The sequence below is a fragment of the Bufo gargarizans genome, chromosome 5 (assembly GCF_014858855.1).
Source record: "Bufo gargarizans isolate SCDJY-AF-19 chromosome 5, ASM1485885v1, whole genome shotgun sequence".
NCBI lineage: Eukaryota > Metazoa > Chordata > Amphibia > Anura > Bufonidae > Bufo > Bufo gargarizans.
The window spans coordinates 211,624,328-211,651,308 of record NC_058084.1 but is presented as its reverse complement, the minus strand read 5'-3'; the positions used below and the strand labels follow the sequence as shown (position 1 = coordinate 211,651,308).

At 40.7% G+C, this 26,981-nt stretch overlaps 1 protein-coding gene across 1 annotated transcript in view; it reads right to left on the bottom strand.

Annotated features, from left to right (window-relative positions):
• Positions 1-26,981, bottom strand: part of ELMO1 (engulfment and cell motility 1) — a 475,397-nt gene that overhangs the window by 345,773 nt on the left and 102,643 nt on the right. The window contains exons 5-10 of the mRNA XM_044293583.1: positions 22,629-22,679; positions 20,667-20,836; positions 13,921-13,956; positions 8,700-8,799; positions 1,017-1,168; positions 489-567 (exon numbers count right to left, since the gene is read on the bottom strand). Coding sequence (XP_044149518.1) covers positions 489-567; positions 1,017-1,168; positions 8,700-8,799; positions 13,921-13,956; positions 20,667-20,836; positions 22,629-22,679 — 588 coding nt within the window. The remainder of the gene's footprint in view (positions 1-488; positions 568-1,016; positions 1,169-8,699; positions 8,800-13,920; positions 13,957-20,666; positions 20,837-22,628; positions 22,680-26,981) is intronic.

Below are 26,981 nucleotides of genomic sequence, written 5' to 3'. Positions count from 1 at the left end.
ACGCACACAGCCGAGTATACATGTGTTGCGGATCCGCAAAAACGGATACGGTCATCTGATTGGGCCCTTATATATAAAAAAAAAGAAAAAAAAAGAACATACTTCTTGGCACATTGGGCATGCATGACCATATGGCCGCATCCACAGCACCCTGCATACTAAAATGCTGCACATTCCCAAAAAATTGTTTGGAAGAACAGTTAACAGAGTTTCTCGCTTTTTTTGGTTTTCCTAATTTAAAAGGGGTCTGCTCTAACTATAGACTTCCTTTCAGATTAGGGTTTCTGCAATAATAGGGATTGATTAGGATTGAGATTTCTTTGTTTTCTCTTTGTCTAATAATACATTTTGCTTAAAAGGTCAGATTAATCAGAAACCATTCAATGTGGTTAATACGCACAAAAAAAAAATACCAAAATACAAAATACCTCTTTGATCTTGATCACCCAATTCCCCACTCATAGCTATGTGTTCCCATAAATACATACCTGTCTCGTTGCATCTGGGGCTTTGAGGAAGAGTGCATTGATTACTGCAATAGCATATGTCTGAATCTCTTGATCTGTCCTTGGGGCAAAATAGATACGAACCATTAAAATGCAATAAACTGCAAGCTTACAATAAACATGAGATGTAGCAGAGCCATATTTCTCAGCTTAAAATCTACTGTAGCTCCAGTTATATAAGAGAACAGATTTTGTTGCAGGACAGGTGCAGAAGCAAGAGTATCCGGCTCCTATCTCCAGTAGAGCCAGCACAGTAGGATACCCAATCCATGTTTCAGTCTAGAAGCAACATTAAAGTAAATTAAAGTAAATTAAAGTAAATGGCAAAATAAAGGAAAATAAACAGCTTCTCCTATTCTTCAAGACCCAGCACACCCTCTCTTAGGCTCAATCCCAACGGTTGGAACTCTGCCAATGAGACTAAAGGCATAGCGAATAGAAAAACGAAATTAAAACGTTAAAAAGATGAACTGAGGACTATAATAGGAGAATGGAACAATTTTTGTTTACCCTTGAAGATGTGGAATTAACTGTCCAATTGAAATTTCCTGAGCAACCTTCTGATAAAGATCATGACTGTTCAAAACCATGGATTCAAGAATTGCTAGAGACCGCTGTAAAATAGAGACATCCATGCCTGACTTGTTCACAAAGCTGGCAATCTGAGGATAAGAAAGAGTTATTTAGAGATCATGTCATAATCATACTTTTTAGAGCAAGGAATATTAATATACATTTTTATAGAATTTTCTACCTACATACCTATTGGAAAGTCCCTCTTTGTATACAGACTACGTTAACACTATTTTTCACCTTAAAGGGGTTCTCCGGGAATCAAGAAAATGAAAATACTTAAATATTACTTCATTATGAATATATTCCCAAATACCTTACATTAGTTATAATGGCTCGTTTTGTCTGGGGAGCAATCATTAGGAAAAAAAAAAAATGGCCGCTGTCCTATTAGTACACACAAAACCTGTCCTAATCACACAGCAGGACAAGTTACTTCACAACGCTGAGGTAAAGAGCTGCCTCGTCCTCTTTGCTCTGTCAGGGATTATGATCCTCAATACAGATGATAAGATCTTTAGCTGAATCTTTTGGAATTGAGTTCATGAGCAGATGTGACTGATTAGCAGCAGCACTTGTATGCAGTCTCCATTACCACAGCCTGTCCATCCTTTCTGTACTTCATGTCTCCTCATGAACTCCACTCCTACAGAGATTAAGCTAAATATCATATTAAACTGTATTCAGGATCATAATCCCTTACAAGTAACCTGTGCGATTAGGACAGGTTTTGTGTGTACAAATAGGACAGCGGCCATTTTGTTTCTCCTAATCATTGCTCCCTAGACAAAACAAGCCATTATAACTAATGAAAAGTATTTGGGAATATATTTATAATAAAGTAATATTTACATACTTTCATTTTCTTAAGGCCTCATGCACACGACCGTTGTGTGCATCCGTGGCCGTTGTGCCGTTTTCCGTTTTTTTTCACGGACCCATTGACTTTCAATGGGTCCGTGGAAAAATCGGAAAATGCACCGTTTGGCAGCCGCATCCGTGATCTGTTTTTCCTGGCCGTGAAAAAAATACCTGTCCTATTTTTTTTCACGGCCAACGGTTCACGGACCCATTCAAGTCAATGGGTCCGTGAAAAATCACGGATGCACACAAGATTTTCATCCGCGTCCGTGATCCGTGTCCGTGATCCGTGTCCGTTTTTTCCTATCATTTCAATGGCAAACTTGACTTAGATTTTTTTTTTCATTTTTCATGTCCGTAGATCCTCCAAAAATCAAGGAAGACCCACGGACGAAAAAACGGTCACGGATCACGGACCTACGGACCACGTTGTTGAGGCCTAATTCCCAGAGAACCCCTTTAAGGGCCAGACAATTTCTTGGAAATTTGACATGTGTCACTTTATGTGGTAATCATTTTGGAGCACTTTTTCTTTATTCAAGCCATTCTGAGAATGGTTTTCTTTACATTGTACTTCATGATACTGGTACATTTGAGTTGATATGTTTCACCTTTATTTATAAAAAGAAACCAAAATTTTACAGAAAGTTTAGCAATTTTTGATTTTCTCTGCTTTAACACAGTGATAAAACTCATAAAATAGTTGTTACTTTCTCCATATGTAAACTTTTTTTTTTTTTTAGGACATTAGAAGGCTTTCAATTTTAGAAGCCGTTTTTCAAATTTTCATGTAATTTTTTTTTTTTTAAATCCACTTTTTAACAGACCAATTCCGTTATGAAGTCACTTTGTGGGGCTTACATACTAGAAACCACCCAGAAATGAGCCCATTTTAGAAACTACACCTCCCAAGTTACTCAAAACTGATTTTACAAACTTTGTTAACCCTTTAGATATTACACAAGAGTTAAAGGAAACTAAAGGTAAAATTTAGAAATTTAACTTTTTGGCAAATTTTCCATTTGAATCCATTTTGCTGTGACACAACAAGGGTTAACATTAAAACAAATCTCAATATTTGTTACACTGATTCTGTCATTTACAGAAATACCCTATATGTGCTCATAAACTGCTGTATAGATGCACAGCAGGGATCAGAATGGAAGGCGTGCCATATGGCTTTTGGAGGACAGATTTCACTGGAATAATTTTCTGGCCCATGTCACATTTGAAGACCACCTGCCGCACCCCCAAAGAGAAAATCCTTAAAAAGTCGCACCATTTTGGAAACAACACCCCTTAAGGTATTCATCTAGGGGTATATTGTTAATTATAATTGAAATATATTTTTTTAGTTGGAATTAAATGGGTCCATAAAATGCCTTGTCGTTTTCTGGGCGTAGTTTGGCCACATTCACATGGCCATGGTGCTACCCATTTTTCCGGGGAGTGGTTTTCTTCTACCTGGCTATGAGCGCATCCAATCAGAGCCCCACTCTTAGCCAGAGAGAATGAGCTCAAGTTCTCGCAAAAATTGCAAGTACTTGAGCATGTAGACATCCTGGAGCTCATTCTCCCTGGCTAAGAGCGGGTGCTCTGATTGGATGCGCTCACAGCCAGGGAAAATACAAGTCTCCGCCTAGTCACCTCATTATAATGCACAAAAATATACGGGGCCAACAGCAGACGAACGGGGGGTTCTGGAGAAAAAAGAAAAGTGCCATGGCATCGGTGGGGGCCGCCCTATAAGGGTCCATTTACACGTGCGCAATTATGTTCTGCATTTTGCGGAACGGAATTGCGGACCCATTCATTTCTATAGGGCAACACTATGTGCTGTCCGGATCCGCATTTCCGGATCCGCACTTCCAGGTCTGCAATTCCGTTCCCGAAAAAAATAGAACATGTCCTATTCTTGTCCGCAATTGCGGACAAGATAAATCATTTTCTATTATAGTGCCGGCGATGTGCGGCCCGCAAAACGCGGAACGCACATTGCTGGTGTCCGTGTTTTGCGGATCCGCAAAACACATATGGATGTGTGAATGGATCCTAAGGTAGGATAACAATTAGATTACAGCTAGCCTGATGAAAGGTTCTCAGGGCGCTTGCTATTATCGTTGTAATAGAGAAATTTTGGCATCGCTTTAAAGTGCGTTCTCACCATCAGAGCCCTGTACCCTGCTGTATCAGATATGTCGGTTGACCAGTAGGACCGTATCATGGGTTTCTTAATAAGCCCCATATTTAGAAGGAGTCCCCCAAATTTTTGCATTTCTGTGGCAGTGGTGGGATGCCACTTCTGGGCTCTTCATTAATAAGATGTGGAGTGACTGGCCAGAAATTGTTCTGCATACAGATTTGTTTGAGTAACCATTACATTTACCAAATCATCTGTAAAGAAAATCCAGTGCCCTGTACTCAGTTCATGGGGCAGATTTAATTCAGGAATTTTGGGTGTAAGCAAATTTGGGGTCACCCAACTGGAGCTAGTCGACTGACTCCGCCTTTCTGGAGGCTCGTCACTGGCACTAGAGGATGACATTATTAAGAAGAGTTCCCCATCCTCACTGTGGAGTCTGTGGCTGAACATAGGAAGGCATAGGCCTCCTCCACAGAATACATCTTTTCAGCCATATACTAAGAATAAGATAGTATGCTATGTTTTGACAAAACCAAAAATAGCGTCTAAAATGATAGTGCTGGGGGATGTTCAGACGCCTTTACCGAGATCTACGTGTGTGTGTACATCTCTCTCTCATATATATATATATATATATATATATATATATATATATATATATATACATACACATATACACACACACACACACACTACCTAACCAACTACATGTATCTCTCTCTCTCTCTCATACATATATATATATATATATACACAGTTGCAAGAAAAAGTATGTGAACCCTTTGGAATGATATGGATTTCTGCACAAATTGGTCATAAAATGTGATCTGATCTTCATCTAAGTCACAACAATAGACAATCACAGTCTGCTTAAACTAATAACACACAAAGAATTAAACGTTACCATGTTTTTATTGAACACACCATGTAAACATTCACAGTGCAGGTGGAAAAAGTATGTGAACCCCTAGACTAATGACATCTCCAAGAGCTAATCGGAGTGAGGTGTCAGCCAACTGGAGTCCAATCAATGAGATGAGATTGGAGGTGTTGGTTACAGCTGCCCTGCCCTATACAAAACACACACCAGTTCTGGGTTTGATTTTCACAATAAACATTGCCTGATGTGACTGGTGCCTTGCATAAGACCTACAATTAAGAATTATTGACTTGCATAAAGCTGGAAAGAGTTATAAAGGTATCTCCAAAAGCCTTGCTGTTCACAAGTCCATAGTAAAACAAATTGTCAGTTCAGCACTGCTGGTACTCTCCCTAGGAGTGGCGTCCTGTCAAGATGACTGCAAGAGCACAGCGCAGACTGTACAATGAGGTGAAGAAGAATCCTAGAGTGTCAGCTAAAGACTTACAAAAGTCTCTGGCATATGCTAACATCCCTGTTAGCGAATCTACGATATATAAAACCACTAAACAAGAATGGATTTCATGGGAGGATACCACAGAGGAAGCCACTGCTATGCAAAAAAACATTGCTGCACGTTTACAGTTTGCACAAGAGCACCTGGATGTTCCACAGCAGTACTGGCAAAATATTCTATGGACAGATGAAACCAAAGTTGAGTTGTTTGGAAGAAACACACAACACTATGTGTGGAGAAAAAAGAGGCACAGGACACCAACATCAAAACCTCATTCTAACTGTGAAGTATGGTGGTGGGGGGCATCATGGTTTGGGGCTGCTTTGCTGTGTCAGGGCCTGGACAGATTGCTATCATCGAAGGAAAAATGAATTCCTGAGTTTATCAAGACATTTTGCAGGATAACTTAAGGCCATCTGTCCACCAGCTGAAGTTCAACAGAAGATGGGTGTTGCAACAGGACAACAACCCAAAGCATAGAAGTAAATCAACAACAGAATGGCTTAAACAGAAGAAAATACGCCTTCTGGAGTGGCCCAGTCAGAGTCCTGACCTCAACCCGATTGAGATGCTGTGGCATGACCTCAAGAAAGCGATTCACACCAGACATCCCAAGAATATTGCTGAACTGAGACAGTTCTGTAAAGAGGAATGGTCAAGAATTACTCCTGACCGTTGTGCACGTCTGATCTGCAACTACAGGAAACGTTTGGTTGAAGTTATTGCTGCCAAAGGAGGTTCAACCAGTTATTAAATCCAAGGGTTCACATACTTTTTCCACCTGCACTGTGAATGTTTACATGGTGTGTTCAATAAAAACATGATAACATTTAATTATTTGTGTGTTATTAGTTTAAGCAGACTGTGATTGTCTATTGTTGTGACTTAGATGAAGATCAGATCACATTTTATGACCAATTTGTGCAGAAATCCATATCATTCCAAAGGGTTCACATACTTTTTCTTGCAACTGTATATATATATATATATATATATATATATATGCCAAGAGTGTGCAAAGCAGTAATCAAAGCAAAAAGTGGCTACTTTGAGGAACCTAGAATATGACATATTTTCAGTTGTTTCACACTTTTTTGTTATGTATATAATTCCACATGTGTTAATTCATAGTTTTGATGCCTTCAGTGTGAATCTACAATTTTCATAGTCATGAAAATTAAGAAAACTATTTGAATGAGAAGGTGTGTCCAAACTTTTGGTCTGTACTGTATATATATATATATATATATATATATATATATATATTATATATACACACACACACTACCTAACCAACTACCTGTATCTCTCTCTCTATATCTACATATATATATATATATATATATATATATATATATAATTTTTTGACATATATACAAACTTTCTTCTACAGGAGAGTTAAATGTACCATATTTTTCCCTTAATAAGATGCACTCACCCCCACCCACCCAAAGGTGAGTGCTTTCATTATGGATGAGCTCAGTAGTATGCAGGAGGCGCAAGGAGTATAGCACTACCTGTGCTCACCGTTCCCTGGTCTTCCTCTGGGCACCGCTCAGCATCAAGACCTAGTGTGCATGTATGACCTGACGCTGTATGCAGTCAGGTCACAGTGCAGTGTGGGCCCGGAGAAGAACAGGGAGCAGCGAGTGCAGAAGAGACTGAGGCCCCTTTCACACGGGCGAGTTTTCCGCGCGGGTGCAATGATTGATTTGAACGCATTGCACCCGCACTGAATCAGGACCCATTCATTTCTATGGGGCTGTTCATATGAGCGGTGATTTTCAAGCATCACTTGTGCGTTGCGTGAAAATCGCAGCATGCTCTATTTTGTGCGGTTTTCACGCAACGCAGGCCCCATAGAAGTGAATGGAGCTGCGTGAAAATCGCAAGCGTCCGCAAGCAAGTGCGGATGCGGTGCGATTTTCACGCACGGTTGCTAGGAGACGATCGGGATGGGGACCCAATCTTTATTATTTTCCCTCATAACATGGTTATAAGGGAAAATATTAGCATTCTGTATACAGAATGCATAGTACAATAGCACTGGAGGGGTTAAAAACATGATCTTTTACCATGGTGATGGATCATGTGATGACCGTAGTGACGTCACTACAGGTCCTTTTCCTGTACACAGCACAGAAGAGAAGGAGGGCTGCGCGAGCAAGTGGATTAAGGAGAGTTAAATTTTTTATTTATTTTTTAACCCCTCCAGCGCTATTGTACTATTCATTCTGTATACAGAATGCTATTATTTTCCCTTATAACCATGTTATAAGGGAAAATAATACAATCTACATAACACCGATCCCAAGCCCGAACTTCTTTGAAGAAGTTCGGGTTTGGGTACCAAACATGCCGATTTTTCTCACGCGCGTGCAAAACGCATTACAATGTTTTGCACTCGCGCGGAAAAATCGTGCATGTTCCCGCAACGCACCCGCACCTTTTCCCGCAACGCCCGTGTGAAAGAGGCCTAACAGATCTGCAGAGTTGCGGTGGAACAGGAGAGGTAAGTTCATTTTTTTACTTTTATCTGAGATGGGGGTCTGATCTTAGGTCTGATGGGGGTCTGATCTTAGGTTTCATATGGGGGTCTGATCTAACGTTTGTTATGGGATGTGATGTCTGATATGGGCGTCTGATATGATGGTCTAATAATAATATTTTTTTTTTCTTATTTTCCTACTCTAAAAATACAGGTGGTTTTGCTGGACATGCTGGGTCCTGGAAAAACCCTTCAACATTTGGCCAAGGGGAACTGAGATCAATAAAAAGAAAAGAAACTTGTAATATTCAAACATTAATGCAAATCAAAGGAAGAAGTAAACAAACTTGTATATTATATGTGAGAAACAGAAAATATGAATGCTATTGCATGCTTCAACTGAACGTTGGCAAATTTACTGAAAAGAATTTACAATCTATAAGCAAAGACATGTGTATCTTATTTTCTTCTTGTCCAGAGGAGGTAGTAGTGGCTTCAGGACCCCAATGAGGAGTGGAGCAGCTCCTATGGTATTACATTTCTAATACATTCCAGGAGCCTCTACATTAAAATATAACCAGACAATTGCATTAAAGAGTCACTTAGTTTTTGTAAAACTTTTGCCAAGTCATAGAGACATATACAAAGTTTTGATTGGTGAGAGTCTATGTGCTATGACCACCAATATCTCTAGAATGAAGATGTATTTCTGGGATTCTGTGGCACATATGAGAAATTATACATTTACTCACTTTTTTAATAAATGCCACTGAGAACGTATCCCAGGACACAATACCATGATCCATCAATTCAACAAATGCTGTCAATGTATAAGAAAGCATTTCTCCAAAACTGTAAAAACAATAAAAAAAAGAAGAATAAATGAGCAGAAAAGAAGCATATTTTAAATACTGAACAAGACTTTAGACTGAGAAATGTGTCACACAACAAGTACCAGAAATCCGCCAAAAGGATTCATTTGTTGTCAGCATTCATGAATCTAAAGATACGTTATTGTAGAAAATAAAGCCAGTCATTATAAATTGTATTTTTTCACCTAAAAAAAATGATCAAAAAACAACCGTTCCAGACTTGTGCAGTATATGGTAAGCTACTTCAGTATCAATGCTGTTGTAAATTCATTTTTGAATATTTTATGACAATATAAATTATAGACATGCATAAAAAATAACAATCAAAATTCCCTAGACATCAAATCTGTTTACATTATCCTTTTAATTGAAATATTTCATTGATTTAATTTTTCTGATCATTATTATTTTTTACTTTTCTTGTACCAATTTTGCAATACAAAAGCAAAGTACGCAAAGCGAATTGGTATAAAATGTATATTTTAGCTTATGACACTAGAGGTCGCTAGAAAACTGAGAATAAAAGCCACTAAACTAAATGCTCACAAATTACAGTATATAACAAATAATTCTTAACATATATCATGAAACTGTCTAATTAAAGATCTGACAACCAGTACACCTTTCCTCAAAAATCACAATACCTGAGTTTCCATATAAAAGTTCTGAAGAACCCAGATGAATAGGCGAACATTTTTAAATGATTAAATAAAAACTTAGGCTACTTTCACACTAGCGTTTTGGCTTTCCGTTTCTGAGATCGATCATGGGCTCTCACAAGCGGTCCAAAACGGATCAGTTTTGCCATAATGCATTCTGAATGGAAAATGATCCGCTCACAATACATCAGTTTGCCTCCAATCAGTCTCCATTCCTCTCTGGAGGCAGACACCAAAACGCTGCCTGCAGCGTTTTTCTGTCCGCCATGTGGTGACGGATCCATCCTAGCACACAATGTAAGTCAATGGGGACAGATCCGTTTTCTCTGACAATTGAAAACTGATCAGTCCCCCATTGACTTTCAATGTTGTTCATGACGGATCCGTCATGGCTATAGAAGTCTTAATACAACCGGATCCGTTCATGACGGATGCATGCGGTTGTATTTTGGTAATGGAAGCGTTTTTGCAGATCCATGACGGATCCGCAAAAAACGCTAGCGTGAAAGTAGCCTAAATTGAAAGCAGCCCAGAGGCACAATGTCATAGTAGAACAATTCTATGGAGTCGTAGAAACTTTGTTTACACCCACAGGGGATGTGAAATACAAAGAAACGTTAAAAAAAAAAAATAATGAATAAAAATTAATTTTAAGGCAGAAATGGACATGGATTCTCACTACATTGCAAACAGTGAAATTTGTAGAGGAGATCTACAGTGCGTGGATCAGATTTAGTAAAATCCGATTTCAATTAAAGGGGTTATCTTGGAAAGGAAGTTGGACTCCCATGGCTTTCTAAGCACAGCTGTGTTTGGTATTGCAGCTCAGTCCCATTGACTTAAATGGAGCTTACCTGCAACTAGACCACGTGACTGATGTTCGTTGACGTCACTAGCCTAGGAAGAGGCAGCAATGCTCACAGAGCACCCGGACTCTTCTGATATTGATGATCTACCCTGAGGACATGTCATCAATATATTTTCCCCTATAAACCCGAAAATGTAGTTAATATGTATGGCCAGCGTCTCATCATAAATTAGGCAAATCTTCCAGCAGTGCAGGGGAAAGCATAGACCAGCGTAAACTGCTGATCTATGATAGATTCCTCCCTGTGTGTGCTGTATCATGGCTCTATACAATTAGGAGGTCATACAGAGCCACAATACACCCATGTGCATGAAGCATTATAGGGAATCTGTCACCAGAGCAATATAAACTAGTGAAAATGCTGGGTCACTGTCTTTAATTGACCCAACCATTTTGCCAAAATCTTGTACTGAATAGCTACAACGCTTGCCAATGAGTCCTGATATTCATGAGCTCATGACTCTCCCCGCCCACCTGCTACTAATCTATATGGAGAAAAAAAAACTGTCAATCAGGCAGGTGGGCGGGAGAGGCGGGAGCTCATGAATATGGGGACTCATGGGGAGGAGCTGAAGCTGTTAGGATATACAAGTGAGGGCTGCAGAAAACTGGTGACAGATTCCCGTCAATGTTGTAGTTTTCGTGTCAGTGTGAATGGGTGACCTGGATTTTTGTTTCATAATTGAGAATGACTGTGGAACATTGTTATAGCCAGTCCATAACAATATCAACCACATACCATTATTAACTCTTCTATTGCCATTCCTCAAACAGAATCTTTATGTTATACAGCCTTATGTGGTTTTAAAATATGTCTCCCTCAGAGAATAAGATCATTTATTCAAAGGTTATCACTAACAGATTTAAGCTGTAGCTAAAAAAAAACAGCTCTTTACTATAAATTATCCCCAATATGGGTCACAAATTCTCCAGCCAGTCTACAAAATAGCCCACATAAGAGAAGAAAAAGGAATTATTACAACTTTTCTGAAGGGTGGTAGGTGACGTCAGCATCCACGATATATTCATACTGCTGTCACTAGTTAATAAGCTGGTGAAACATGGCTGTGCTTAGCGAACACACTCGCGTAGAGGCAGGGGTGAGCAGCTGTATCTGGTCTACGAATTGTCAGCCAGTATTAAGGTGTCCATACAGCTTCAAAAGGTCTCAGATAAACACTTTTTCAGCTGACTGCTATTCTTCCAGCCAACCCCTATAGTGTGTTTTACCTCTGGGAAATTAAGAATGAAGCCATTGATATTCAAATCAATGGTTACCAGTGTAATACAGAAGAGGATAGGTCCTCCACAGTGAGTAAAGTTGATCACACCAATCGGAATGTTGTCATCTGTATCCCTGTGATTTAGGCTGGAGCTACATAGCGATCTTGGCTTTAACAACCATTACATGACTGAAGATCACACTTTCATTAAGCTACATTGCAATATAGTAAAAGTGAATGGAGTCACTTTGTGACTTCCAGGATGCTGTAGGGCTGTTATATAGCCTATCACCATGCCTGCTCCACCTCCCCACCCCGGATGTTTTCATCCGCACATGAGGAGAAGCTGCAGGGAGCGAGGTAAGTATATTCATTGTGAGGGGCCCGGGCATATGGGGGGCATTTAATAGTCTTGGATAACCCCTTTAATGGATGCAATCCTAGATTTTGAATAAATATTTATGCTGAGACCTATAGGCTTACTGAAAAAGCCATTATTGGGATTAACTTTTGGTCCTGATAACTGCATTTACATACATCACTCATCCCCTCTGTATGGGGACGAGCGATTGCCACTGTAAACGCTCCTCCCAGAGTATCACTGTGTGCTAGCAGCAGATTCCTGTGATGTGTTACCAGCAAACCATGATCCAGCTAGCCACAGAAATGATGTGATCAACCTATGATCAGCAGCACAATCATGTAGGGCAATTATTTGGAACACTGGTTCCCTATAACTGCCCTAATCATCGGCCCCTGTAAAAGGGCCTTAAAAATAAGCCACTAAAAATCTGACGAGTAGTGAGTACTGTGCCCATTCACCGTTTACCAGGCACAGGTCTAAACATTTTGGTAGTGCCTGTGACTGGTACTGGATGACCCCCATTGAGGGTGCAAATAAAAAAGAAATTTAAATAATTGCAAATATACCAGGCTGGCACATGAAAAAGTAGCCCTCCTCCAGTACATCTTATACAGGGTGGCCAACAAAAACGTAGCCCGCCGCAAGAAATAGTATGACAAGATGAACGAGCAAGTGGATTATATATATTTTTTTCATTACCCACAAGTCACAAAAGATGCTGAATGTGGTCCCGTTCACGTCCATGCATCTTCGGGCATGTCGGATTATGTTGGCTGATACTGCTTGTGCCAACATAATCAGACGTGCCCAAAGAGGCATAGATGTGAACCGGGACCAATTGGCAAATTGTAGGTAATTACAAAAAAAAAAATCCACTTGCTCGTTCATCTTGTCATACTATCGCTGGAGGTGGGCTACTTTTTAGTGGGCCACCCTGTAGAAGGGAATAGAAACCCCAAACAGATTTTATGCCGGGTATCATTATTTTTGGATACTAGCGTCAATGTGGTTACATTCACACAGCCATTGTATAGTTCGATACAGGAGACATATATTCAGTCCCAAGAACAGTATCAAATCCTGCAGAACAAAGGAGGGAAACTTTTACCAAACGTTAAGCTTTGGGAAAAGCTCATGGCACTTAAATGGTCAGATATATCCCTTTTTATAGAAAGGCTGGGATGGTAATCAGCTGATCGCTGAAACAGTGTCCAGGCAAACATTTACTCAAATGAACCACCATCCATGCAACATATGGGCAAGCTAAGTCTACAAGACCAGGCTCTCCATTCTGACACAAGCTTAGGCCCTATGGACAGGGGTTCATGTTCTGGGACAATTCCTTTAAGGGTACCTTCACACTTGCGGCAGTGATCCAACAAGCAATTCCGTCGCCGAAACTGCCTGCCGGATCCGTCAAAACGTATGCCAACTGATGGCATTTGTAAGACGGATCAGGATCCTGATCAGTCTTACAAATGCATTGAAATGCCGAATCCGTCTTACCGTTGTTATCTGGAAAAAACGGATCCGGCATTTATTTTTTTCACCTTTTTTTTCGGTCTGCGCAGACGGATCCAGTATTTTGAATGCCGGATCCAGCACTAATACATTCCTATGGAAAAAAATGCCGGCATTCAGGCAAGTGTTCAGTTTTTTTGGGCCGGAGATAAAACCGTAGCATGCTGCAGTATTATCTCCGTCCTGAAAAGTCAAAAAGACTGAACTGAAGACATCCTGATGCATCCTGAACGGATTGCTCTCCATTCAGAATGCATTAGGATAAAACTGATCAGTTCTTTTCCGGTATTGAGCCCCTAGGACAGAACTCTATGCCGGAAAAGAATAACGCTAGTGTGAAAGTACCCTAATGTGGGGCTTTTTATACAAAGCAGTAGTATATCCACGCATCAAAATACAGCATTAGAAAGGGCAAGTAAATAGTAGACTGCATGCAAAGTAAATAGAGATCCAGGAAAATACTTACCAAGGCTTCATAATCTTCTGCAATTTTTGATATTTACTGCAAAAAAAAAAATATACGGGGGAAAGTGAGCAAAAACAGTCAATCTACAACAAATATATACAAGTATTGTTTACCTATCACAGTCAAGTGTGAGTATCAACAAACACACAACTTCACATATTTAGCAAATGTTCATCATGTGTGGGATTTACTATGATAATTTTTCAGAATAAGCCGCCAGCGGTTCTCTTCCGGCCGATACTCTGACGGAATGCATTGGATCCGTCCAGCTGTTCCCTGGAGTGTGAACCTAGCAGTTCATTAAAACTCCAGCAGTAGTATTTCCATCTGTATCTCTGCCTCTTTCTACAGCAGCCCCTCCTTTCTCCTCCTCCCCTCTCCATAGCTTTCTCTGTAAGGCTGGGTTCACACCTGAGTGTTTTACAGCGCGTTCCTACGCGCTGTAAAACGCTCAACAAGGAGAAACCAATGCTTCCCTATGGGAATGGTTCTCACCTGGGCGTTTTACAGCGCGTACGATCGCGCTGTAAAACGCCCGACGCCCCAAGAAGTACATGAGCTTCTTTGGGGACTTGTCGCGCGTTCCCGTACATAGACTTTCGGGAACGCGCGACAATGGGCGTTCGCTTGTCTCTGTATGCGCGATTGCAAACGCCCGTACAATCGCGCATACAGAGCGCTCCATCGCGAACGCTCAGGTGTGAACCCAGCGTAAGCTGATCCATCAGTGAGCAGGCAACCAGTAGAAATGAGTGAATCAATTATAAGCAAATCAAACTTGTTATGAATCTCCCAAAATCTCTCTAATTTTGGCAAATCCGAAACTCTTGTGAATTGTGCCACATGAATTGCTCGAAATGGAATCCACCATTTTACAAATCAGAAGATATAAAGTTTCTTATATCTGCTTGTACTACTCACTTAAAAAAATAAAAATAAAATGAAAGCGTTACTCTTTAATTCACATGTACTTTTGTCTACAGAAATTGTATGAGGAACGTCCTGCAGCTCTAGACAAAGCAACTGTATCTGTTAAAAAAAAATGTAGTTACAAGATGATCATGGGAGTTATGGTACAAATAAAAAAAATAAAAACTTTACAGAGAAAATAGCATTGTATGTCATAATTAGATTCATGATTTAAATAATACTATATGTCCTATGAACTGGTATGATATAAAGGAGATAAATGTAGACACACAAATCCTTAAATTATTAAAAGGGAGCCACAAGGGAAATTATAGACGCTGAACTTCGAGAACTCTCAAGGACACCAAGTGTGCTGGCTTACAAGTGATACACAAAGGAACGCTCTGTTTATTGGCCCATATTGGCATTTGTGCTGGTGCTTGGCAGCCTGTAGATTTTTTACACTGAAATCGAAAATATGCAGGTTGGTAGACTGAAGAATATTGTCTATTTCCTTTTACTCAGACGTCCATCTAATTTATGTTAAAGCAATATGTAGACATCATGTAAAGAGTACGTTACCAGACGCATGCTGTAATTAATATTAAACTGTTTAAATGTGTACTATTTGTTTTCTGGCTTACTTTGCAGCAAAAAATAAACTACAAAATCCAAATGTCACATAAAAAGTGAAACAGAATTGTTAAAATCTCATTTCCCTTTTGAACTTGGAAAAAACACTTGCCGATTTTTTTTATTTTTATGTTTGTGTCAATTTAAACACCTCTTATACCGGGTGGCCCACGGAAACGTAGCCTGGCTCCAGCAATGAGATGAACAAGAAAGTGGATTGTTGTTTTTTTTTTTTTATTACCCACAAAAGATGCTGGCAGTGGTCCCCGTACACATCTTATGCATCTTTGGGCACGTCGGATTATGTTGGCTGATACTGCGGATAGTGTTTGTGATGTTTTCAGCCAGGTGATGTGGATTGTTAGTGGACACTTTCTGTTTAAATTTCACCACAGATAAAAATCGCTAGTGTACAAATCTGAGAAACGTGGTGGCCGTAACCCCTTGCTCACAGTTTGCTAAGAACCTGTGCCAGTAAGCTCTGCGAGGTGTGGCATGTTGCCCCATGTTGTTGGAAAAAGCAGGACATTTTTTTCTACTGGTGTTAGTTGATTGTAAAACTGTTCAAAGATGTCCAGGTAAGTTGCACTATTTACAGTTGATCTGAAGAAAATTGGCCACACCAATCGAGTTCCTAACACTGAACACCAATTGCCAATTTTCTGGTCGTTACGTGGTGTTTCACGAGTCAAATTGGGATTTTCAGCGGACCAGCACCTCATATTCTGGGAATTTATGTGACCTGATAAATGAAACCAAGCTTCGTCTGTCATAAAGTACAGCAATGGGTCCAAATGTCTGTCAGCAACCAAGTCCAGTAATTTACACGTGTAGCTTTGTCAGACTCTTTCAGTTCCTGCACACACGCTACTCGATACGGTTTCAGGTTCAGAGATTTCAGCACTTACCGACACGTTGTTTATGATACACCACTAGAGATGAGTGAATTTCATATTTTGAAATTCGTTCACGCTTCGTTTGGTGGTAACAGCAGAATTGCGTTATGGATTCCGTTACCACGGACCATAACGCAATTCTATGACGGAATGCCTTTAGAGGTATTCCGTCATAATAGAAGTCTATGGGCTGCAAAACAGATCCGTCCCGTTTCAGTTATGCAGGATTGTCCTCTCCTGCAAAACAGAAATGGGACAGGTCCGTTATGCAGGCCATAGACTTCTATTATGACGGAATGAATAACAGAATGCCTCTAAAGTTATTCCGTTATAGAATTGTGCTATGGTCCGTTGGAACGGATTCCATAATGCAATTCTGCTTTTACCACCAAACGAAGCATGAACAAATTTCATATTATTAAATTAGCTCATCTCTATACACCACCTTGCTGAGACAATCTTCAAGTTGATTTTTGGGGGCTACTTGCTATCCGCTGCTGAATTTCATGCACAACTTCAGCCATCTTGATTGATTGGTTTCTTCATGTTTGCAACAGAGCCAGTTTGATGCAATTTACGAACTAGACTCAATATTTAGACTAGACTAGAATACAATATTTATCTGGTGGTTTTGTTCTTGGGTTCTTGTCAGCAAAGGTCTCCTGCCTTTCCTTAATCGATCTGCTTTGCACATAGCCTTCCAGGGAGAACACCATCTTTCTGACAAATTAGGTCACTTTTATCAAACTGAATAATAAAATCAGTCTTAGTTACCCATAGCAATTAATCAGAGCTCAGCTTTCAGTTTCTATAGGAAAGAATAAAAGCTGAGCTCTGATTGGTTGCTATGGACAACTAAGACAGATTTACTATTAGGCAGTTTGATTTGGAGATATTGGAAAGGGGCTGCTTTTTCATGGGCCACCATGTATAACATCACATACACTACCAATTGCTTTCACATAATCAATTGGTTTTTATTCTCTTTCGTGTGGCCGTTTGCCATCAATAAAAAAATAAAATAAATGAAAAACCTTTTTAGGCTTCGTTCACCTCTCCGGTGATCTGGCAGGCTGATGCGGCACAGAGCAGCATGCCGGATCCTCTGCTTCACAGAAATGCCTGGTTTTGGCCCAACATAAAACGCTGCATGCAAACACCAGAAGAAATCTATGTGTGACACCAGCCACAGGCACATCAAAGGGACATAGAACGCATTGTTTAAGAATTGGCTTTTTTTCTTAATTTCAGAAGAAAAAAAATTCTAATTATAAGATGACCTTAATCTTGAAATTAATGGATTATCAGATTTTTACACTGTAGGGTTTGAATATAAAATTTGGGGGGAATTTATCAAAGACCAGCTTTTTTATGTCTATCTCCTGAGCCGCTGGAGGATGCAGCTTATTTATGTTTGGTGCATCATTCGGCAGTCCGGGCACCTATACAGAAGTCTATGGCAGCTCCGAGCTGCTGTAGATTCCGGTCTTCATTTACAGCAGAAAACTGGCGTAAATAAAGATAAATAAGCCGAGCCCAATTGTCCTTCCTTCTTTTCTGGAAAGTGACAAAGGACGTAGAAACGCCACTTGCATCAGTATTTTATTGCAGTGGCATTAAAAAAAAAAACTAAAAAAAAAAAACCCGCAAGTTTGCGCCTTTTTTACGTAAAAAAAAAGGGGCGTGGGGAATGATAAATTTCCCCCTAAATTACTAAATATTTTTTCATGAATGGGAAAGCACATCCTAACCATTCACATGCAAGCATACAAATTAAAAGTAGTGAATGTTTTAATCTAGAAAGAAAAATGCAAGATTAAAGGGGTTGTCTCACCTACTTATTTGCAGGCTCCCTTGTGGCTCTCGGAGCCTCGGTTCCCTGCTTGCTTGGGGGCGGAGCTGAAGGCACAGTGAGCAGGGCCCCTTGCTTGTGCGTGCACCTTGTAATTCCTATGAGCTTGTAATAAAGCTCAGATGAGATGGCCGGACCGGGAGTGACTGCACATGCACAATAATATGCGTGCGTTCCGCACCCGTGAAACCCGGCTACCAGATCAGCCGGCCAATAGGGTTCCTGTTCGCCTGCGCAGCCACCGCTGATAACATTACAGCGGTGGCCGTAACCCCTAGAAACGAGCATGGAATTTGGGGCACCAAAAAGGAATAAGGTGACAGAGGCCAATTGGAAAATGGATCTATATTACAGAAACCATCCTAGGACTACAAGGGAGTGATTAAATTGTGATTACTGAGATGAGACAACCCCTTTAAGAAAGGGGAATTGACTTAATGAACCCAAATCTTTATTAGAAAATGAGTTCTTCAGATTTGTTCTAAGCAAGTTGTGCGTTTCCGTACTACAGAACAATCGATGTTAACAATGCCCCACAGTCTCATAACTTACAGAGCAAAGAAGCTAAGATTAATTGAAGGCACAGGCTCCTGAGTATTCCCTTTATACCCTTGCAGTAAATGGGAGTTGGCTGTGGTTCATTTTTCTTTTAATTACATTTCCTCAAAGGTATAATTTTGGAGAAAGGATAATGTCAGACAACTCTCATCTCGCTCCCGCACTAGAAGGCCATCTCTTTAATCTTTTTAATGCTATATGCGTCTGTTGTAAACTAAGCTGCACTGCAAACATTGTGCTCGTCTTCTTAGCAGGTAATCAGCTTCATATCCTCCCGTACTTCCCCATCTTTCCTGCCTATTATTACAAATCCTGAGAGCAGGTTTTTAATCCTTTATCAACTCAATGGGTATGGAAATGCCTGGTCTGGCATTAGCTAGGATCATGCAAAAGATTCATCCGATTCCAAAGGTCTTAAAACTTTGAAAGGATTTTAGTCACATTTTATGTCAACACAAGAAGCAATAAATTGGCAAAATGGAATATATTCTTCAAACTGAGGCTGGATTCAAATCATGTGTTTGTCATTCGTTTAACATACAGAAAAAACGTATACGTTAACAGATGCCTTCAGACTCATGCCATACAGTGGCATTCGTTCACTATAGAATTACACTGTAAAAAAAAAAGTATACTTTTTTTTATACTGGACTGTATTGTATTTTTTCCCCCCAACATATACGTTAAACAGATGGCAAAAACGTGATGTGAACCCACCCTTATAGAACGGCAAAACTGGCGTGGTGAAATGGTCACATCTGGAGAGGTACCAAATTGAGATGAGATGCAAAGCTAGAATATAATTTATAAAGTACAGCATATTAGCTCTGAACTGGTCGTTAGCTGTGCCCTTATTTATGACCTGTGTCTGTCTGTAAAACTAGCAGTACGCCTTTTTATGGGGAGTGAACCTGTGTCCAAATTGGGGGGAAAATGTCAGTGCATCTTATGGGGTGAATACTAAATGAGAAGGCAGCAGCATTCGCAGGCACACTGCACCTTTCTCCAGCTTTCCCTAGGCCAGTGATGACACGTTCATTGGTCACATGTAGTGTTGAGCGAACTTGTGTTTTAAGTTCGGCGTCTAAAGTTCGGGTTATCGAAGAATCGCGTTATAGATTCTAAATTCCGTTATGGTCCGTGGTAGCGGAATCCATAACGCGATTCTTCGATAACCCGAACTTTATAAGCCGAACTTATAATACAAGTTCCATCAATACTAGTCACATGGCCTAGGAGCAGCTTAGCCCCATTCAAATGAATAGGCCTGATTGGGACACCAAGCACAGCTGCAATACAATGTACGGTACTGTGCTTGGTAAACTGCAAGAAGGCACCAGCACTCCTGTGCCTTCTCAAACAGCTGATTGGCGGGGGTCCCGGGTGTCGGCCCCCCACCAATAAGATACTGATGACCTATACAGAGGATAGTTTAAAAATCTCAGAAAACCCTTTTAACACTGGGGGTCTGATCTGAGGTCTGATTAACATAGGGGGTTTGATTGGTAGTCTGATCTGAGGTCTAATGAACTTTTCTTTCTTTCTTATTTACCTCCTCTAAAACCAAGGTGCGTCTTATGGGCAGGTGCATCTTATAGGGCGAAAATATGGTATATCATTTTAAATAGAACATACTTTGATGCGTCTTATATGAGGTGAAGAATTGAAAGCATACCACAAAACCAGAATGTGCTTAGGAGTACCAAGAATTTTGTAGTACCTGAACAAATCAGACCTCATGCACAAAACTATTCTAGCCAAAAGTGCCAAAGTTGAACAAAGCAAGATATAACACCATTTGTTAGAAGAGTTTTTATGCAGTAGGTCTACTGGATCTAGTTTTGTACACCGGCCTCCCTATAGAATTTCTGAATGTATGGATAGCAGGTGAAACTTACTCTGTACCACTTTCGACCATTTGTGTAAGTAAATAAATACCATCCAGGTTTATGAATTCTTGAGCAAAAGTAATATCTCGTGAAAATCTGGCCAAATCCTTTAACGCTTCTAGCTTGACGTCCATACTTGAAGACTGGATCCTCTCATGGAGCTTATGAGCAGTGTGAGTCTAAGCATGGACACAAAAAAAACTGGATTGGTAAATACTATTTCTTTATCGCACAACCATATGAAGGTACACATATAAAACCTGATATAAAAAAAGAAAGTGGAGAACTATGATTTTTATATATATATATATATATATATATATATATATATATACACACATTTTTACACTTCAGAGGTGATTGCTGGAGACAAATCACAGGAGCCATGCATTAATAAAATAAAATAAAAAAGGTGAAATTGACTACCACTTAGATGATACCAAAACAGCATACTTAGAGTACTTCTTAGTTTTAGGCTACACCCACATCTGTGGTCAGTAAATCCGGTAGTCTGTTCCAACAGTAGAGCAGACTATCTGGCATAACCAGACACTGCTAGGGCCCACTGGTTCCCCATTCACTATAATGGTTTCAGTCCAGTTTCCAACAAGAACACCAGAAGCGTTTTAGGGGGTTGTCAGAATGCCAGCATTCATGCCGAAAACCCAATGGATCCCATTATAGTGAAGTGTAATCTGGTGGGCCCTGGCAGGATACAGTAATTCCAGTAGTATGCTCCTCTGTCAGAACAGACTACCAGATTTACCGAACACAAATGTGCAGCCGAAGAAAACATATGTTCATATGTCTAATTTTTGCTGTTAGTATCCTGATCTTACACAACCAGTGGCACATTAGAATACAGAATGTGAATTATATACTGGGCAGAACACTAAAGATGGAGGTGTAGTGGCAATAAAAGCAAGCCTCAAACATTTATTGCAGATCACACTTATAAATTATAGAACAGTGTTCAAAGATAAAGGTACCTTAAAGGGGTTCTGCACTTTGTTTAAACTGATGATCTATCCTCTGAATAGATCATCAGCTTCTGATCGGCGGGGGTCCGACACCCGGGACGCCCGCCAATCAGCTGTTTGAGAAGGCAGCAGCGCTCCATTCAAGAAAACGAAGCTTAGCCGCGCCCACATTACTGGGCCTGCGGTAAACAGTGAGAAGGCCGAGGTGCTGCTGGAGCACCGCTGCCTTCTCAAACAGCTGATCGGCGGGGGTCCCAGGTGTCGGGGGTCCCAGAGGATAGATCATCAGTTTAAAAAAAAAGTGTAGAACCCCTTTAAAAAAGTTCACTGATTAAGGGTCCATTCACACGTCCGTAGTGTTTTCCGGATACACCATACACCCGGCCTGCACCCCCATAGAACTGCCTATTTTTGTCCGCAATTGCGGACAAGAATAGGACATGTTCTATTTTTTTGCAGCACCGCGGCCCGGAAGTTCGGGGCTGTGCTCTGGAAATGCGGATGCGGAGAGCACATAGTGTGCTCTCCGCATCCATTCCTGCTCCATTGAGAATGAATGGGTCCACACCCGTTCCCGATATTGCGGAACGGATGCGGACGTGTGAATGGACCCTAATGCTAGATGATGTTAAAAGTTTAAAAAGTTATCCTCTAACTCGAACTGTTAGACTGGTGGGGGTCTGACCACTGGGATCCAAACTGAACATGAGAACGGAGGTCTCATGCCCCAATATGCATAGAGAGGCAAGTATATAATTGGCCTCCTTATTTATCTCTATGGGCGTCCCAGAGACTTTGATTGGCGCTGTTTTGCCTGATCATTTTGGTAATCGATGGGGGTCCTCAGTGTTATTTTAGATGGAAAAAAAAAAGTCCTGCATCGAAATGTGCATAAATGAGTATAACGCAAGCTTAAAATACAGGATCCATTTTTTTCTGAAAAATACTGCTGTGAACCTGGCCTAAGAATCACTGCTAAATCAATACTTACTGGTGATGATGTCAGCCGCAGAATGGCTCCATTTTTTATCTCATTACGATTCTAAAACAATAAAGTCATGTTAATATAACACCTCTGTGTACACACAAACACATAAGATCACGTTCATTCAAGAACCGTTATAGAGCCTGTCTCCTTAATATCACCCTCCATCCTTTGTGAAAAGGCTTTTAACTGGATTTTCATTCATATCAAATCAGCCAAAATAGCACTAGTGAGGTTGGACACTGATATTGTATAACAAGGCTGGCAATTAGTGTTCCAGTACATGAATTAACGTTTCATAGCGTTATGGTCAGGGTACAACATTATTTCATTGGAAACACAGCAAGCATGATTTAAAATATAACGGATATAACATAAAATAAAAACAACAAAAACAACCATCAACTCTTAGTACTGTCCATGTCTTTTATTGAGCATACTCAGTAAACACCCACAATGCAGGAAGAAAAAGCAAGTAAACCCATGACTTTAATGTTTGCTGGAGGTGATTGCTATCCACAGGTTATTAAAGAAAGCTAGCAATAAGGGCTGTTTCAGACAAGTGTGTGTAGTCCGGAAATCACACTCCGTGTGCGAGAGTGATCCTCTGTTCTGGACACTGCTCACCCTGAAGGAGCGCATGGCATTATACGGATTTATAATGCTGTGTGCATCTGTGTGACCTTCCTTCTACAGGACCATACTGAAATAAAGCGGTCAGTATAATTCTGTGGAAGTAAGGTCAAGCAGAGGCACACAGCATTATAAAGCAGTATAATGCTGTGCACTCCTGCAAGACTAGCAGTGTCCAGAATGGAGGATCCCACTCACACACACACACGCTTGTGTGAAACAGCCCTAAGGCTGGGTTCACATCATGTTTTTGTCATCCGTTTAACGCAGGCGTGCTCAACCTGCGGCCCTCCAGCTGTTGCAAAACTACAACTACCAGCATGCCCGAACATCCTACAGCTATCATCCGACAGCAGGGCATTGTGGGAGTTGTAGTTTTACAACAGCTGGAGGGCCGCAGGTTGAGCACGCCTGGTTTAACGTATACATTGGGAAGAAAAAGGGATACAAAAACGTAGCTCACCTCGCTTTTCCATCCTGCAGAGTCCGGTAAAGAAACATATACATTAATGTATACGTGAAACTCTGATGATGATGATGGATGCCACTGTACAACATCCATCAGAGGCACTCGTTTAATGTACAGTCCCGATGAAAAGTTTAAGACCACTTGAAAAATGGCAAAAAATCTCATTTTACATTGTTGGATCTTAACAAGGTTCCAAGTAGAGCTTCAACATGCAACAAGAAGAAATGAGAGTGAGACAAAACATTTTTTGAGCATTCAATTAATTGAAAATAACGATTAAACTGAAACAGGCTGTTTTTCAGCTGATCCAAATTTTAGGACCACATGCCTTTTAAAAGGCCAAATCTGTGCAAAGATGTGGATTTATTGTCATTTTCTGTCAGGTAGTCACATGTTGTGATGGCAAAGGCAAAAAAACTCTCCCTTTTTGAACGTGGTCGGGTTGTTGAACTGCATAAGCAGGGTCTCTCACAGAGCGCCATCGCTGCCGAGGTGGGACACAGTAAGAAAGGAATTTCTTAAATGATCCTGAGGGTTATGTAACAAAAAAGTCAAGTGGAAGACCCCAAAAAATTTCATCAGCACTGAGCCAGAGGATCCAATTGGCTGTCCGTCAAGACACTGGACGATCCTTGACCCAAATTAAGGCCCTTACTGGTGCTGACTGCAGGCCCATAACCATCAGACGGCATCTGAGACTGAAGGCCTTCAAAAACATAAAAAGTCTTCAAAGACCTCGTCTCCTTGAACGCCACAGAACTGCTCGTTTGGACTTTGCAAGAGAGCACCAAACATGGGACATTCAAAGGTTGAAGAAAGTTTTATTCTCTGATGAGAAAAAATTTAACCTTGATGGTCCTGATGGTTTCCAACGTTACTGGCATGACAAGCAGATCCCACCTGAGATGTTTTCTACATGCCATAATCGTCTGAGGTGCTTTTTCCTTCAGTGGAACAATGGAGCTTCAGGAAATGCAGGGGCCCTCAAACGGCCGCTGGCTATGTCCAGATGTTGCAGAGAGCATTCCTCATGACTGAGGGCCCCCGTCTGTGTGGTAACGACTGGGTTTTTAAACAGGACAACGCTACAGTACACAATGCCCGCAGGACAGGGGACTTCTTCCAGGAGAACAACATCACTCTTTTGGCCCATCCTGCGTGTTCCCCTGATCTAAATCCAATTGAGAACTTTTGGGGATGGATGGCAAGGGAAGTTTACAAAAATGGACAACAGTTCCAGACAGTAGATGGTCTTCGTGCGGCCGTCTTCACTTGGAGAAATGTTCCCACTCACCTCATGGAAACGCTTGCATCGAACATGCCGAAACGAATTTTGGAAGTGGTAAACAATAACGGCGTAGCTACTCATTACTGAGTTCATGTTTGGACGTTGGATTTCTGTTTTGGGGGGGTTTCGTTTTTTTGGGGAGGTGTGGTCCCAAACCTTTGATCAGCTGAAAAACAGCCTGTTTCAGTTTATTCGTTGTTTTCATTAAATTGAATGCTCAAAAAATGTTTTGTCTCATTCCTATTTCTTCTTGTTGCACGTTGAAGCTCTACTTGGAACCTTGTTAAGATCCAGCCATGCTAAATATGATTTTTTTCCATTTTTCAAGTGGTCTTAAACTTTTGACCAGGACTGTATATGTTTTTTGTATATGCAAAAACCACATCATGTGCAGTAGATAGTATTAAGTATCAGCGCTCTGTGATGTAACAGTATATTACAGAGCCTTAAATAGTTGAAGAGGACCCATAACCTCTCCTTACATGTCTGCTTCAGTAACTACTAATAACATGCATTTATTATGTTTTCTAGACACATGGGGCCTGTAGAAATCAGCGTGCTTGCTGTGAAAACAACCCTATTAATGTGAATGAAAATGATTTTCAGTCACAGAAATTTCTGCTGCAAAATCTGCAATGTGTGAAGGTACCCTAAGGCCCCTTTTACACAGGTGAGATTTCCACACGGGTGCAATGCGTGAGTTGAACGCATTGCACCCGAACTGAATCCGGACCCATTCATTTCTATGGGGCTGTGCACATGAGCGGTGATTTTCACGAATCACTTGTGCGTTGCATGAAAATCGCAGCATGCTCTATATTGTGCGTTTTTCACGCAACAAAGGCCCCATAGAAGTGAATGGGGCTGCGTGAAAATCGCAAACATCCGCAAGCAAGTGTGGATGCGGTGCGATTTTCACACACGGTTGCTAGGAGATGATCGGGATGGGGACCCGATCATTATCATTTTCCCTTATAACATGGCTATAAGGGAAAATTATAGCATTCTTAATACAGAATGCATAGTACAATAGGGCTGGAGGGGTTAAAAGAAAAAATAATTTAACTCACCTTAATCCACTTGTTCGCACAGCCCGGCTTCTCTTCTGTCTTCATCTTTGTTGTGCACAGGAAAAGGACCTGTGGTGACATCACTGCGCTCATCACATGGTCCGTCACATGATACATCACCATGGTGATGGATCATGTTATGGACCATGTGATGAGCACAGTGACATCAAAGGTCCTATTCCTCAAAGAAGAAGACAGAAGAGAAGCCGGGCTGCGCGAACAAGTGGATGAGGCGAGTTAAATTATTATTTATTTATTTTTTAACCCCTCCAGCCCTATTGTACTATGCATTCTGCATTAAGAATGCTATTATTTTCCCTTATAACCATGTTATAAGGGGAAATAATACAATCTACACAACACCTATTTGGGTTTGGGTACCAAACATGCCGATTTTTCTCACGCGCGTGCAAAACGCATTACAATATTTTGCACTTGCGCTGAAAAATCGTGCATGTTCCCGCAACGCATCTGCATCTTTTTCCACCATGCCCATGTGAAACCAGCCTTAAGGGTCCAACTGTTAGGGGTATGTCCCTGCGCAGTCTGACACTATCCAATTAAATCTACCAGTGTCAGGGAGCTCCAACTAATAACATCCAGATGGACCTTTACAGCAGACTGCTGGCAATTCATGTATAAACTTCTAATAGGAATAACAGAGGAATGGCATAACAGAGTTATAAGAACAGATACACCAGAGTAGTTATTACATGGGGAACACAAGTAGCCACTAAAACAGAGATGTCAGGAGAGGTGACAGGTTAGAGGAGTTATCCCATAACTAATGTAACAAAGCTAGAACCAGCCGTTTACCTCACATGGATCCAGAGATCTCCACATTCATTGATCTGCTAGATTGCATGCAACTTAAGGGGAGTGTCTTTTCTGCTGAATCT